The sequence below is a fragment of the Quercus robur genome, chromosome 2 (genome assembly GCF_932294415.1).
Source record: "Quercus robur chromosome 2, dhQueRobu3.1, whole genome shotgun sequence".
NCBI classification, from domain to species: domain Eukaryota; kingdom Viridiplantae; phylum Streptophyta; class Magnoliopsida; order Fagales; family Fagaceae; genus Quercus; species Quercus robur.
The window spans coordinates 21861192-21876406 of NC_065535.1; the positions used below are offsets into that span (position 1 = coordinate 21861192).

The 15215-nt window shown below is 33.5% G+C and overlaps 1 protein-coding gene across 1 annotated transcript; it reads left to right on the forward strand.

Moving 5' to 3' along the window:
* The first annotated feature begins 3562 nt into the window (after nucleotides 1–3562).
* LOC126712881 (uncharacterized) lies at nucleotides 3563–10208 on the forward strand. Its single transcript, XM_050412395.1, has 9 exons — nucleotides 3563–3844; nucleotides 4069–4271; nucleotides 6432–6613; nucleotides 6696–6980; nucleotides 7071–7129; nucleotides 7240–7276; nucleotides 7406–7477; nucleotides 8954–9278; nucleotides 9642–10208. Exons 1-9 carry the CDS (start codon nucleotides 3604–3606, stop codon nucleotides 9999–10001), a joined length of 1764 nt encoding a protein of 587 aa, XP_050268352.1. The 5' UTR covers nucleotides 3563–3603; the 3' UTR covers nucleotides 10002–10208.
* Nucleotides 10209–15215: the final 5007 nt, after the last annotated feature.

Consider the following 15215-nt stretch of genomic DNA (forward strand, 5'->3'; position numbering starts at 1 on the left):
TCTCTGGCTCCTCCACCATTGTTCCACCTCTACAAAAAAAAAAAAAAAAAAAAAAAAAAAAAACCAAGCTGAAACAGCAATCTGAGAGAGAATGATATTTGCTCTTTTAGCCATAATGTTGGAGCTGGTTTTAGTTTCTGTGTTTAATAAAAAAATAACATGAGACATTTAATTACTTGTTCAAAAGAGATAGCAGTCAGAGTACATGAGACATTTTATTTTTTTACTAGTCTGGCAATATAGAGATTAACTTGAATTGACTCCCTACTTTTTACTTTTATACTTTGAAAATTCTGAAAAATTGCTTACTGTATCGGATGGATTTGAATACTATCTTTATTCTTCTAATAATGAAGTTGCATAATCTAATCTTTGGCTTGCTAATCAATGTAATCATTGATTTGGTGCTTATTTCTCTCTTGACCTTGTGGATTCCCAATTATGATATGAGATTGAATATACGTTTCTAAAACCTTCAATTGTTTATATTGAAGCATATGAGGAAAAACCTCTAATGTCAGTGTTCCACGTCTATTCATGGAGGTGGAACAACGGTGGAGGAGAAAGAGATAGAGAGAGAAACGTAGAGACAGTTAAATATAACACTTTTTTTGGATTTAGAAATAAATATAAAATATAATAAATGAGAGATAATTAATGAGATAATTAATGAGATCTTAATCAGAATATTAACATTAATGAAAATCTTTTTTTTACTGTTGGATCTACTTAAATCTAATGGTTTAATAGTCATGTTATCAATCAATTGTTAAAATTCAAGTTTTTGTTGTTTAAAATAATGCATAAAAGATGAGTTTATGGATCAAATGGTAAATAATATTCGATTATATGAAAATTGGCATGCACGTTAAGAACATATAGAATATGTAATTCAACGGTTAGATTTTCAAAATATTAATTTAATAATAAATTATTGGGTTGTGTAATATTACTTAAAGTTATACAATGTGTAACTTAAACCTTCTCTCTCTCTAAATATATATATATATATATATATATATATATCAAATAACTAAGGCGGGAACGTCGGGAAGACAAGAAACACATCCTGAAATTGTGGTCCAGGATGGACATAAGAGTCAAACAATCGCAGAAAGTGTAATTTTATAGGGGAAAGAGCTCTCTGCTTGACAACCAGACATTGCGAATTTGTGACACCTCCCTTCACTTTTTAGTTTTTAAATTCCACCTTCCTGGCCCCCAATAATTTACCTTGGATTATGTCGTCGACGTCGTACACCTTTTGATCGCAAAAACACATGCGTTCATACTATTTTCAATCGAGTTTTTATACTCTTTTTTTTTTTTTAATGATTTGTTTCACTTTTATTATACACTAATCATAACATTTTGTGTTTTTAAACTTTGTTTTCAAAGCATCATCTTATCATTGACTTAAGAGGGTTTTTGGTAGGTTCAAACACACTTTTGAGCATTTTAAACAATATTACACATTTTTTCATACATTTTTTTTTTCACCCACACGTATATCAAAAACACCCAAACAACATTGTTCAAACTCCTCTGTTAAACACCCCAATTTTTCCTCACTAGCAAAGAAATGCTTTTTTTTTTTTTTTTTCAATCATTCCATTACATTTGGAGAAATCACAACACTTGTTTTCAAACTATTTTATAGGAAGGTTTCTTCAATTGATTGGGTGGTAACTCAAATAACAACTTATGTATATTTTTAATCATCTAGGGAAAAAAAAAAGTGTATTTCTAATCAAATGATCTAATTCGATCTTTTTGTGTATATAAGTATAACCTTCTGAAAACTCCATTATGCCTTTCACCTGAGAAATATTACAGAATTTTAAGAAAAATAATTAGAAACTTTGGATATTGATCATTTGATTATTCACATATTTTTATGTTTTACATGTTAAGTCACCTAATCTCAACAAGAATAACTTGGGAATGGAAGAGTAACTATTACTAGTCTACTCATTGACATGGTACTTGAAAATACAAGAACACCTAAGAGAATTATTTTTTAACATATAGAAAAGTTACTTTATTTATTATAGCATAACATTTACAATACACCCTACATCACAACTCTTACTTTAGCACATTATTCATTAAAATTACTTTTAAAAAATCCTACTTTTTTTTTTATTAACAAACAAATAAAAAACTTTCACCACCACCATAAGCAATAGCTAACCAACCACCTATTGTAGTTTATTTTAGCATTTGGGTCCATACCCTTCTACCTAAGAGCATTACCATTAGGTGTGTCAAATGCCAAATATTTGGCATTTAACACACCAAACACCAATATTCATGCTTCATAAGATGTTCCAAATCTCAATTTTTTTTTTGCAACATGCTACAATGCAGTTTCATTTATGAAACCGCATTGTAGCATGTTGCATAAATTTTTTTATCATTTCTTTCGTACCTGATGGGAGTCTCTCTCTCTCTCTCTCTCTCTCTCTCTCTCATTAAAACAATAACAAATTTTGTTTAAAACATTATACAGTACCCGTCTAGAAGGGTATTGTAGCATGTTGTAAAAAATTGGGATTTGACACATCTCATTAAGTATAATTTTTAGTATTTGGTATGCTAAATACTAAAAATCTTAGCATTTGGCACACTTGATGCTAATAATCTAAAGCACACAGTAAGACTTTATTTTTATTTTTATTTTTTTGTTAAGAGTGAAATACATGCTAACCAATTGTAAATTGTTAGATTCTCAAAAAAAAAAAAAAAAAATTGTAAATTGTTAGGAAAATTTTGTTTTTGCTTGAATGAAAACTTTTATTCAACCCAGGAATTACAACAAAAAAGCCACCCTCCTTATGAACACGATTAAAGGATCCAAATTTACATAAAAGCAATAAACAAAACCATTTGACTAAACCCATATATTTTATTTAACAATAAAAAAAAATTCACCAGTTAAAATAACTGGATTTTACTATGTAACCTTTTAACTTATTTGATTAAGTGCAATTTTTATTTTATTTTTTATTTTTTTTTATAAAAGATAGAATTTCTACTATAGTCTAATCTAAGTGTATATGTGTGTGAAGTTTCTTTCTGGATACTTGAATTTCAGCCCTTACCCCCCCACCGCACTATACTTGTGGAGTGACCACCACTCTAAAGGTGCGCAGTGATGCTAAAAGTCAGTTAAATACTACAATGAGACTTATAAATAATATTAAAAAGTGCAATTAATACATAAATAGTAGTAAAAATAAGTTAAAAACTCTAATAAGCTATGGATTTCATTACTTCCTAAACACACTCTAAATAACTTTTTTTTTTTTTTTTTTGTTACACATGGAAAAGTTAACAGTGGTTTAAAAACTATTTTTAAAAACATTTTAGGAGAAAATAATAAATTTCTTTTTACAACTTTCTATATTTTCTATAAAAATAATATCAAGAATTCCCTGAAATATTGCTAATTTCTCAAAAGCAACCATTAACGTCAACCTTAAAAAAAGCCACTAAAAAGTTAAAAAAGCAAAAACACAGAGGGGGTAATACCGTCACAATCTCCCGGCACAAGGTGGTGGTGGGAACCAGCAAGGTAACTAGGACTAGGAGTAATGACTTATGAGTAATCTATGCTCACTTACCTCCATCCCCTTTCCATTTCCCAAACGGTCCTGTCTCTTCCTCTCTCTAAAACCAGTACTGAACAACCAAAGCTCTCTCTCTCTCTCTCTCTCTCTCATAATGTTATGTTACAGCTCTCTGTTCTTTTACTTTCTAGCTACCTTTTTCTCTGCTACTTTCTTTTCCCTTTCACACGGCCATTATTCTCACTTTCCACTAGCAACACCACCCACTTCAGGTACTCCCTCTCCACTACTCTGTTTCTTTCTGTTTGGTTGCTGAGAATAATGTATGACTACAGACTACATCACACTGTATCCACAAAGTTCCTACTTCTCTAACAACCAAGCAGAGGAGCCATAATAACAATTTTGTTTTTCCAACCGCATTGTCATTGAAGCTGTTTGTGGATGGAACATTAATGTTTCTTTCTTTCCTTCCATCATTTATTTTATTTTCCAGGGTGGGAAAATGAGGGAAAGTATAGTGTGGAGCGGGAGCACTCATCGAAGACTCGGAAGTATTTTGTGGAGGGTCCCACTGTTTTACCTGTTGTGAACTCAAATTTTATCTTGGCTTCAGAGAGAACTCAGAGAAAAGATCCTCTTAATGGCTTCAAAAAATACACCAAAGGATGGAATATCCGTGACCGCCATTACTGGGCTGTAAGTTTATCAAAACCCCCTACCATATAAATTTATGCAGTTTGATATGAGTGGATTGAATTTTGCAGAAAATGTCGATACTGATTTTTAGTATAAATTTTTATTACCTGATAAAACCTAGTACTTTGCTATTTTATCACTTATTTCAAAATGGATGGATAAAATTTTAAGACTAAGAACTTTAGAAGATCCTAATCGATACTTAGATGTCTTGTAGACTTGTTACACTTGTACTTTGGTTGGATTTCTTTTTAATTGGTAAGCATGTGTGGTATATGAGTAATTATTAGTATTCTGGAGTATAGTGACGTGGTAGTTCATGGATGGATCCTACTAATTAAATTCATGATGGGTCTACCATGAATGTGAGAGGGAGCGTCACATTTCTATTCCTAATAATTTTCAGTGGTTTATGACACTGTCATTATTGTTTGTGACTTTGTGTTGGAGGGATAGTTTACGGAATTATGCCATCCAGTAAAATTGGTCAAACTAGGTAGTATCTATTTAGCAAGGTGATGTCTTATGTAACGTATTACTTGTTAAAAAAAAAAAAAAAATTGTATCCCCGTGTGTATATGCAACATTATTGTTAAATGTATGACGGGTCCTGCTTGTGTGCATCCACCTGAGTATGAGAGGAGTATTGCATCAATGAGAAACTTAAAGATTAAGAAGGATTTATAAATTAAAAAAGAAAAAAAAAAAAAAAAAAAAAAAAGAAGAAGAGAGAGAAAACCTTGATTAAGAAAATAACATAGTTATAGAAGATGGTATATTGATGTAGCCTTTTATTTTTTGGAGAAGAATGCTGGCGTCTCATTTAAGTTGATCGAGTCACAACTTTTTATTTTTATTTTTATATATTATTAAAACGTATAGTAGGAACTTTGTGGAGAGTGGGAATACTAAGAAAGATAAGATGAGGAATGAAGTTATTTGTTCAAAAGTAGGGGCGGGTCTTCTAGAGAAAATAGGGAGAGTTGTTTAAGATGATTTTGTTGTGTGCAACTGAGATCTATTAATGCACCAGTTAAAAAAAGACTTTTACTTCGAGTTGAGGGTGTGCAAAGAGGTAGAGAGTATGGTTTTAGAAAGGATAGAATGCCAGAAACATATGACTGATCTCAATTAGTTTATGCAGTCAATAATTTATTGGGATTAAGCCTTATTTGATTATATACACATATATTTCCTGTTACATAAGGGAACATGACACTGCTATTATTCTTAGAGGCAATGGCTTTGGTGGAGGGTGTCAAAAAAAAAAATTATAGAATTCATGGCTATTTTAGATGGGTTTAGTGTGAAAGAGACGAGTAAGTGTCTAAAAGAAGAAAACTGGCATTTGGAGGATAATTAATCAATAATCATTGACTGAATTAGCTCTCTTTTAGATCATGCAATGCATGCGGATGTAGAAAATCATGAAGTTTGGGTTGATACTTTTTGATCATTCTATTAACTACTTTTACCAAGATTCTGCACCTTTAATATCATTAATTGGTTCCTCCTAATATTTTCCAAGGTTAAAAAATTTATGAACTGATGATGAAACTTATTGAGGCAGTATTAGCAGTTTTGTCACTTTTTCTTCTGTAAGTAAATTGCAATCTGATAGCAAGGCCCAAACAATTAAAAAAACAGGTGGGGTTTGAGGCTGGGGTGGCAGAAAGTGAATACAATGCATATAAAAAAAAAAAAAAAAAAATTATATTAGTAATCCAAGGCTATCCAGTTCTAGTTACAATTATTGTAGGAGAATAATCCAATTTTCTATCAATGACAGACCTTGGTTTAACTCTGGATGCAGACACAACCCTGAACCAAATAAGTCTAACAAAGTATCCCTGTTTGGCTTTTTCTTTCTTTCACATTTTCATTGAGGTCTTGGTCTCATACCCATGTCAATGATATTTGTAATTTGCAATCAACTATGATTTGAATGGGAATGACTTTCAATGATCCTTAAACAAATCTCTCCTTTGGGTTTCTTTTCTTCTAATTTCAGTGTAACTTAAATATCTTGAAGTAGTTATCACTCCTGCATCTTAGCTATTTGTACTTGATAAATTTTATTTCTGCTTAGTTTGGTTTTTGGTTACTTTTGAATAGTTGTATTATTTTTCTTAACTCTCTCCAAATTTCTCTTGAATGCAGTCAGTGGGTTTTACTGCAGTTCCTTTGTTTGTCATCGCTGCAGTCTGGTTCCTGGCTTTTGGACTGTGCCTATGTCTCATTTGTCTCTTTCATTTCTGTCACAAAAAGGAGTCTTATGGCTATTCCAAGACGGTTTATGTTCTTTCTCTTATTGTCCTCATAATTCTCACGATAACAACCATGTACATATCTCTCTCTCTCTCTCTCTCTTTGGTGTTAAGTTGAACTTTTGTAATAAACTGATGTATTCTACTGTGGTTACAGTATTGGATGTGTTATTTTATATACTGGTCAGGAGAGGTTTCACCGTAGTACAACAAATACATTGGAGTATGTTGTACATCAGGCAGATCTCACAGTTGAGAAGCTCAGGAACGTGTCAGATTATCTTGGTGCAGCTAAGCAGGTTGGAGTGGATCAAGTTTTTCTACCTTCAAATGTTCAAACTGATATTGACCAGATTGAAACCAAGATTAATTCTTCTGCTAGTACCCTTGCTGGCCGAACAGTGGAGAATTCAGAAGACATGCATGATCTCTTGGATTCTGTGTAATGAAGAATTATAAGGCTTTCTTCTTTTATTTTTGTGCTTCTGATATCTATCTTGATCATTAAATGTGTATGTTAATGTTCATGCAGGAGACTTGCAATTATTGTAATCGCTGCTATTATGCTTGTCTTGACATTTCTTGGATTATGTAAGCCCCTTCAATAGATTTTTTAAGATCCCATGTATTTCTATCTTCGATAACTTCTAAAATCTTCCATAGAGGTACTAATTCATTATTGTAACTCTATTTTGCTTCAGTATTTTCTGTATTTGGCATGCAGTCTCTTGTTTACATGTAAGTGATATAGTTATGGTGCAGCACCTCATTTTCCTTTTATGTTGTTTCCCTCATTCTATGTTTCAACTATTTCTGCATCTAGTTAGGAACTTTTCTCACAGAATGGTTTAATTTATATATGTGCAGCGTGGTGATCACTGGATGGATACTTGTTACAGGGACCTTTATTTTGTGTGGCACGTTCCTTCTTCTCCATAAGTAAGTTTTTGTGATATTGTGTAAAGTTTATAATTTTCTTGTAGATGTTTTTCTTTCTTTATATATTTGCAAGCTTTGGCTAATTCATTTGACTAGTCATGTATAATAGAATGGTTTGTAGAGACACTTTTCATTTCTCATAATAGTGAAAACTCACTCAGATGTTACATTTGTACATAGGAAAAGTATAAATTTAGCTCGATAATGATGTCTAGCTCAATTTTCTTTTGAAAAGTGGATGCTTTACTTACTGAAAAATCTTTTACCCAAGATTAAGCCCTCTACTGGTTTTAAGTTTTTTGAATCATGCAATTGTCCTTATTTCTGAAAATTTCTGAAAGTGTTCTTTTGATATGTGTCTTGAAGTGGACATTTCCCACCCTTGGAATTCTCTTTAACATAGTTTCATTATAATTTTCAGTCATATCCCAATAGATTGCTTGTATCCCGTTTCCCCTGTCTTGTTCTATGTTTATGGTTTTGTTCCTGTTTTCTATATTCTACGTTGCTTACCACTTTCCAAATTGATTACTGTGGCTAGATCTGCAACCTTGCATTCAGTTTGACTGCAAGTATTTAAAGAATGATGATAAAGAGTCCCTACCAATTCCTTATGGTTCTATTTTAAGGAGTAAGGGCATTGCTCTAGTCGTCTATTCTTAGTATTGTCTTATTCATATGCTTTCTGCATTCACTTTTTAATTGATATTTTGTGGTAAAGCTAGACATTTAGTTTATCATAAACTGATGGAAGGTTTGTTACAGTACAAAATAAGGTATATTTATAATTTTTTATGGAAAAGTTACATGCATCTAGTGGGTCTTGAACCTACAACTTCTCCCTAGACCTTGCTCTTACAAGGGGAGGAGGTGCCATTGAAGCTAGAGCTCATTGGACGTTAGGTATTTATCATAGCGAAAGACTGATGGACTGTCTCACAATGTTGCCTGCAAAGCCATGACACTAGAGGCCAAAGCATAATGGTGTTATGCAGTATTTTCATCATCTTATACATCATCATATTCTATTATAAGCTATTAATACAAAGAGAATGGATCTTTTCTCAGTTGTTACAAGCCATCACATTAAGCTTGTACCCTAAACACATTAAGAGAGTTATCCATCATTTCTCAAAGTAGAAGGTGCCATCTGTGCTTTGTGATAGAAGTTTGAAATAGCAGTCACAGAAATTAGAAAGGAAAATTCATAATCTCCTTTGCTCAAGTGCTAAAATTTTCAAAGCTAGTTTTGTGTTTATAATGAAAACCAATTTAAAAAAGTTTCAAATTTAGTTTTCTGCAACAGTTGTGATAATTTGCAGGTTTATTCTAAATGCAATTTTACTGTGTTTTTCTTTTTATGTTTTCTCAGAAAAACATAAATTTTTCCTTTTCCTCTGAAAGTTTGTTCTTTTGCTGCTGATCTTTTAACCAATGAATGTGTTGTTTTTTTTTTTTGCCCCTTTGACCTACTAGCGTAGCAGCAGACACTTGTGTTGCAATGGATGAATGGGTTCAAAACCCAACTTCTTATACAGCTTTAGATGATATACTGCCCTGCGTGGACAATGCAACTGCACAGGAAACCTTGTTGCGGAGCAAGGAAGTCACTTTTCAACTTGTTGATATGATCAACTCAGTCATTACCAATGTCTCTAACATAAATTTCTCTCCCAACTTCAAGCAAATGTATCTGAATCAATCTGGCCCATTGGTACCAATCCTCTGCAATCCATTTCATCCTGACTTCACTGATCGTGATTGCTCTGATGGTGAGGTGGAACCGAGCAATGCAACTGAAGTAAGAACCTACCAACACTAGGGAACTTGGAAATGTTTGAATAAAATAAAGAGAGCCAGGAAACTCTTTTCTGGAGTTCCCATACATATAATTGGGAAAACCTTAGATACAGTATATTAGATTCTCCAATTAAACTCAAACACTTGGTTGCGTTGAATTAAATTGTCCTTGGGAAAGAGTATGTGCTGCATTAGTTAATGCAGTTGAGTGTTTGAATTTAATTGGCAACCTAACGCCTAAGTTTTTGCCATATTTATATGGTCTCATTTTTACAAAATCAACCAATTTTGTGAAGCATTAGGCAGTGATTCTCTGGTGTCAGCATAAAATAGAAGGCCTAATACTTTGATTTAATCCATGCAGGTTTGGATGAGCTACGTCTGCCAGGTTTCTACAACTGGGATATGCATCACAACAGGGCGATTGACCCCAGCCCTCTTCAACCAGATGATGGCTGGAGTAAATGTGGGTGTTGCCTTGTACAATTATGGTCCTTTCCTGGTTGAGCTTGAAGACTGCACATTTGTGCGTCAAACTTTCAGCGAAATATATAGGGATCACTGTCCTGGTCTTCGGCAATACAGTAGATGGATCTATATAGGATTGGTGATGGTCTCTATTGCGGTTATGCTCTCTCTAATCTTCTGGCTTATATATGGGAGAGAAAGGCGCCACCGTGTTTATACCAAACAATTAGTGCCTGAAGGAGGCAAGGAGAATTAAGAGAGGCTTAAAATTATTTGCATTGCTGGTATTGGTTGGACAATTTCTTTTACCTTCAGTTTGGCTTCCAGGTTTTGTATATATTAAATTGTACTGTTGTAGTTTAAAGAACTTTGTTATTATGCTTTTACATATTTTTGCTGGGTTGTATCACTGTATGCTATGACTGTTATCATTTAAATTTTATTTTACCTTGTCAGCCAGTCACACACTGATTCTGATTAAATTGAAGGATGTTGTCGATTATTATGATTTGGGGCTAATGGAGCGCATTAACATAAACAAGAAAATAAAATATCTATGAGGGACAACAATATTTAATGTGGTTCGGCCAACTCCACGCTTACGTTCATGTCAACAAAAATATCCACTATCAATGATATGAATTACTACGACATTAATTAACACTCACAAAACCTCACTAATAGAACCTCACAAAACCTCACTAATAGAACCTCACAAGCCCAAAGCCTCAATACACCCAATAACTCATACTCACAAAACAAATGACCCTCAACACACAACTATGGGTGATCTTTCAACTCCAAATAATCTACCAACTACGCTTCAAAGAAACCTACCATATTCTTCTAAGAGTTTTTCATCTCCCTCCACGTGGGAGGAACCTTGGGCAAAAGTCACCAAATTCTTTGCAACAATGCTTATTTATAAGGTTTCAATCTTATTCCTTGTTGAACAAGGAATACCAATTACTTCTTCAATAAAGAATACTTTTCCTTTATGACAAGGAGAATTCTTGTCTTCCACACTAAAGAAAAACCTTTTTCTACACCAAGGAAAAACTTTTCCTTCTACATCAAGGAATCCCAAACAAAAACTAATTAAGAATTTGAAGCAATATTCAACAAAGGAAAAGAAAGAAGCCATGCCTTTTATAAAAGCAACAAATTAGTCCATACCCTCACACATCAATGGAGTATCTTGTTAGAAAAGTAATGATGTGGAGGAATATACACCGATTTGTCCTTTGAGGTAAAACACACAATAGACACAAAATCGGGTATCACAACATGATTGCAACAAATATATTAATCCTTTTTAGCAATAGGTTCAACAATCAAATACTTGGCATGCATCTTAAGATATTCATTTTCACATTTTAGCTTATCTACAAGTTTGTTAGATAAAACAAGTTTAGCATCCAAGTCTATATTCAAACATTCAAACTCTTTTAGCCTTTCAAGATAATTTTCAGCAAGTTTCTTATATTTTTCAATCAATTTGTTGGATTTATTGAACTTAGCAATCAAATCATCATTTTCACAAAATAACTTGCTTAAATTCTTATTAAACTTAGCATTTTTTTTCAAGAGTTTGATGTTAGGAATATCAACAACACCCAAAGATTCATGTAAAATAGCATCACAATCATGAGGATTATCACTAATAGAGGCATTTTCACAAACACGTGGCATGTTACATTCATTAATATCCAAAACATGCATTGAGGCATACAAAGCACTATCCATGGCAAATAACACAAGGGATTAAGGATCACACTTAAGTATTTAAACCACAGCAAGTGTACCCACTCTGATACTAATTGAAAGTTCAAATAGTGTGTAAAACACCTATGAACGTTTAGACCTCCAAATACAAAAAATACCAACACAAGCTTATAATCAAATAATATATGTGCAGAATATGAAATATAAGCTATAACCAAATTGGTAACACACTCTAAACTAGGGGTGTCAATGTTCAACCTAACTCTTGAACACAACACGAACCTGACACAGGTTTTTTTGGATTAGGGTTGGGCCTTAATAGGTTTGGGTCATAAACGGGTCGACCCGAAAGTGACATGATAAGAAATGTGTCATAAGCAAGTCAACCCGTGTAACTCGCAATAAAAACGTTTGACACGCCAATTTATTTGTGTCAACCCGAAATGACTCACTTTAACACAACCTGTTTAACTCGTATAACAAATAAATATTTATTTTATTTTAGATTTGTCAAATACATTTTATATCCAATATATATTTTAAATTTAAAAAGAAAAGTGAGTGATTACAAAAATTTACAAGAGATATAATTGGAAATTGAAACTTTACAGACCCTAGAACTATTAATATATATATATATATATATATATATTTTGGCTTAGAACTTACACAAATGAAATTGGATGAGCTTGTGGAAGATGTTATAAATTTGGACATCAACAAAGAATCTATGGATGATAATGGTGGTCATGGTTAGGATTAGTTTACTTTTTGCTCAAATTCTTTCAATATTGATATTTAGCATTTGGCGAGTTTCAAGGATATTATATTTTTATTGAACTATGTTATTTTATTTTTTTAAACTTTGTCATTTTGAATTTGGGTTGAAGTGTATGCACTTCTTTTAGAGTGTAAAGAACTTATTTTTAGATGAATGTTATATTTTTGTTGAACTATATTATTTTGAATTTGGGTTGAAGACTTGAAGTGTATGCACTACTTTTTGGGATGTAAAAAAAATTATTTTTAGATGGATGTTATATTTAATATTATGCAGGTTGAAATGGGTTGTGTTACATTCGTGTCAACCTAATACGACTCATTTATTAAACGTGTTAAATGGGTTGGGTCAGGTCAACCTGACTTTTTAACAAGTCAGGTTAGGGTTGAAGGATCATGACACGATTATTAAATGGGTCGGGTTAGGATTGAGCCATTTAATCGAATACCCCTACCTCGACACGACACGAACCCGATACGCTAACCCGAATTAACACCCCTACTCTAAACCATAATTAATCACAGTTACAACAGTAATTAAAAAGTAAAGAAAAAGGGAAGATGCAAATACAAAGATAACACGAAGATGTGTTATCGAAGAGGAAATTAAAGTACTAGATGAAAAATCTCTCCGCCATCCTCCAAGCGGTCAATAATCTACTAGAGAATGAAGTTGGGATACATGAATAGCAAAAGACCCTTCAAGCCTAATCTACCCAGTGCACTTAAGCCCTTAAGCTTCTTACTCCAATAGAGTTATGCCGAATCTTGTTTTCTCTAGCTTACCAAATCCCGCAATAATGCCATATTGCATCCGCCATCCTTGGCATCTTCCAATGCTTCCCAAGCTCCAAAAATACTCAACACTCTAAATGGGTATGGGTAGTATTTGGGTAGAAATCTTCTCTCAATGGGTATAACAATGTGAGAGGGAATGAGAAGAGACTACAAAAATATCTCTCTAAGAATGAGTAGCTCTCTCTAATAGGGTGGATGTGTTATAGAAACCTTTCTTAGGGTTTTTCTCTCAATAGGCTCCTTACCATTTCTGTAGGTAATGAGGGTATATATAGTATAAATTATGAGAGAATACGGAAAGTCACATTTTTGCTAAACAAGGCATTCTGGCAACTTGGCCTCGTGACTGGAACATGTCGCGAGATAACTGCAGGCCAGACTATACTTTTTGTCCTGTAATGCTCCAACTGTCATGACCTTTCAGCTTCCGGCGTGTGCTCCTCATGTGACTTTTAGCTATCTTGATCAAATTTCCACCACTTAATACTAAATCCAATACAAATAAGTCCCACAAAAAATACAAGGAAATAAATTAATGCAATTACAACACTTTTTGTCATAGAATAAGCCAATACAAATGTTATGAGAAAAATCATAAATTAACAGTTGTGATTAATTAATGGTTTAAAGTACTCTGCTAATTTGGGTATTGCTTATATTTCATATTTTGCACATATATTGTTTGAATATAAGCTTGTATTGGAAAATTTGTATTTAGGGGTCTAAACATTCACAAGTGTTTTATACACTTAGTGAGTTTTCAATTGGTATCAGAGCGGGTACACCTTGTCGGATTTCTATATCCTTAGTGTGATCCTTGACCCCTAGGATGGATAGGTCTCAATCCCTCAATGCACCTCCCTTCTTTGATGGGAGTAATTACACATTTTGAAAAGTGTGTATGCATGCATTTTTGTGCTCCATTGATGAGAGTGTGTGGGATGATGTAGAAATTGGTTGGACAAGGCCAGAGGCTGCCAAATCTACTTCGGATAAGGCAGCTCTTGCGGCGGCTAATGCTAATAGCAAAGCACTTAATGCTACATTTTGTAGTGTCTCACTAGATGAATTTCACAGGATTTTTCATGTGTCAATTGCCAAGAAGGCATGAAAAATTTTGGAGACTACCTACGAAGGCACAAAGAAGGTGAAGGATACCAAGCTTCAAATGCTTACCGCTCAGTTTGAAGAATTGAAGATGAGCGAAGATGAATTATTCGACTCATTTTATGGAAAGTTGAATGAAGTGGTAATTGGGAAATTGAATTTGGGTGAGAAGACGGAAGACTCCAAAGTAGTAAGAAAGATCCTTAGATCATTGTTGGAGAGCTTCCGAACCAAGGTGACTGCCATTGAGGAGAGCAAGGATCTTGATGAGATAAAGGTCCAAGAACTTATTGGCTCTCTTCAAACATATGAGCTCACTCTACCATCTCAAAGGAAGAGAAAATCCCTTGCTCTTAAGATAATCAATGAGAGAATTGAAGCTCAAGATTCCTCGGAAGAGGACGATGTTGAAAAAGATGTGGCATTCCTTGTAAAGAACTTTTGCAAGTTCTTGAAATTCAAAAAGGATGGGAAGTCCTTTGAGAAAGGAAAATTCTCCAATTTCAAGAAAGACAAGGACTTCAAAAGGAAGGATTCCAAAGACTCTTCTTCTTCTCAAGGAATCACTTGTTATGAGTGCAACGGGCATGGTCATTTGAAGAAAGAATGTCCTACCTATTTGAAGGGAAAGGGTAGAGCTCTTGCTACAACCTTTAGTGATTCAGATAGCTCAAGCTCTAATTCTAAAAAAAGTTGTGATGGGGAAGGAAACTACTTCGCTTTCAAGGTCATTGCACCTGGAGATTTTTTGGAAGATTTAGGTGATGTTTGGATCAGGAGAGTTTTGAGTGATATCGTCTTGTTTTCATAACTCATGATCCAAAACTGGCGGGGCCCATAAAAGAGCACTTGTTTGGACTCCATGACTCATGATCCGTGATTCAGTTTTCATCACTCAATTATCTGATTTTTGAGTTATGAGTTATGAAAACTGAAAACACATTTTAGCTATTTTCAGTTTCCATAACTCATAACTCAATGGCATTTTTGTAATTAAACATACATGGAGGGACCCACAGCCGCAACTTTTGACCTTTGACTCTTTTTTTTATTCCTTTCT

Bases quoted from the DNA above. Each gene is read 5' to 3' on its own strand.
- LOC126712881 (XM_050412395.1), top strand. From the start codon at position 3,604: ATGAGTAATCTATGCTCACTTACCTCCATCCCCTTTCCATTTCCCAAA. The intron at 6,981-7,070 runs GTAATGAAGAAT...ATGTTCATGCAG, and splicing joins CATGATCTCTTGGATTCTGT to GAGACTTGCAATTATTGTAA. The intron at 7,277-7,405 runs GTAAGTGATATA...ATATATGTGCAG, and splicing joins ATGCAGTCTCTTGTTTACAT to CGTGGTGATCACTGGATGGA.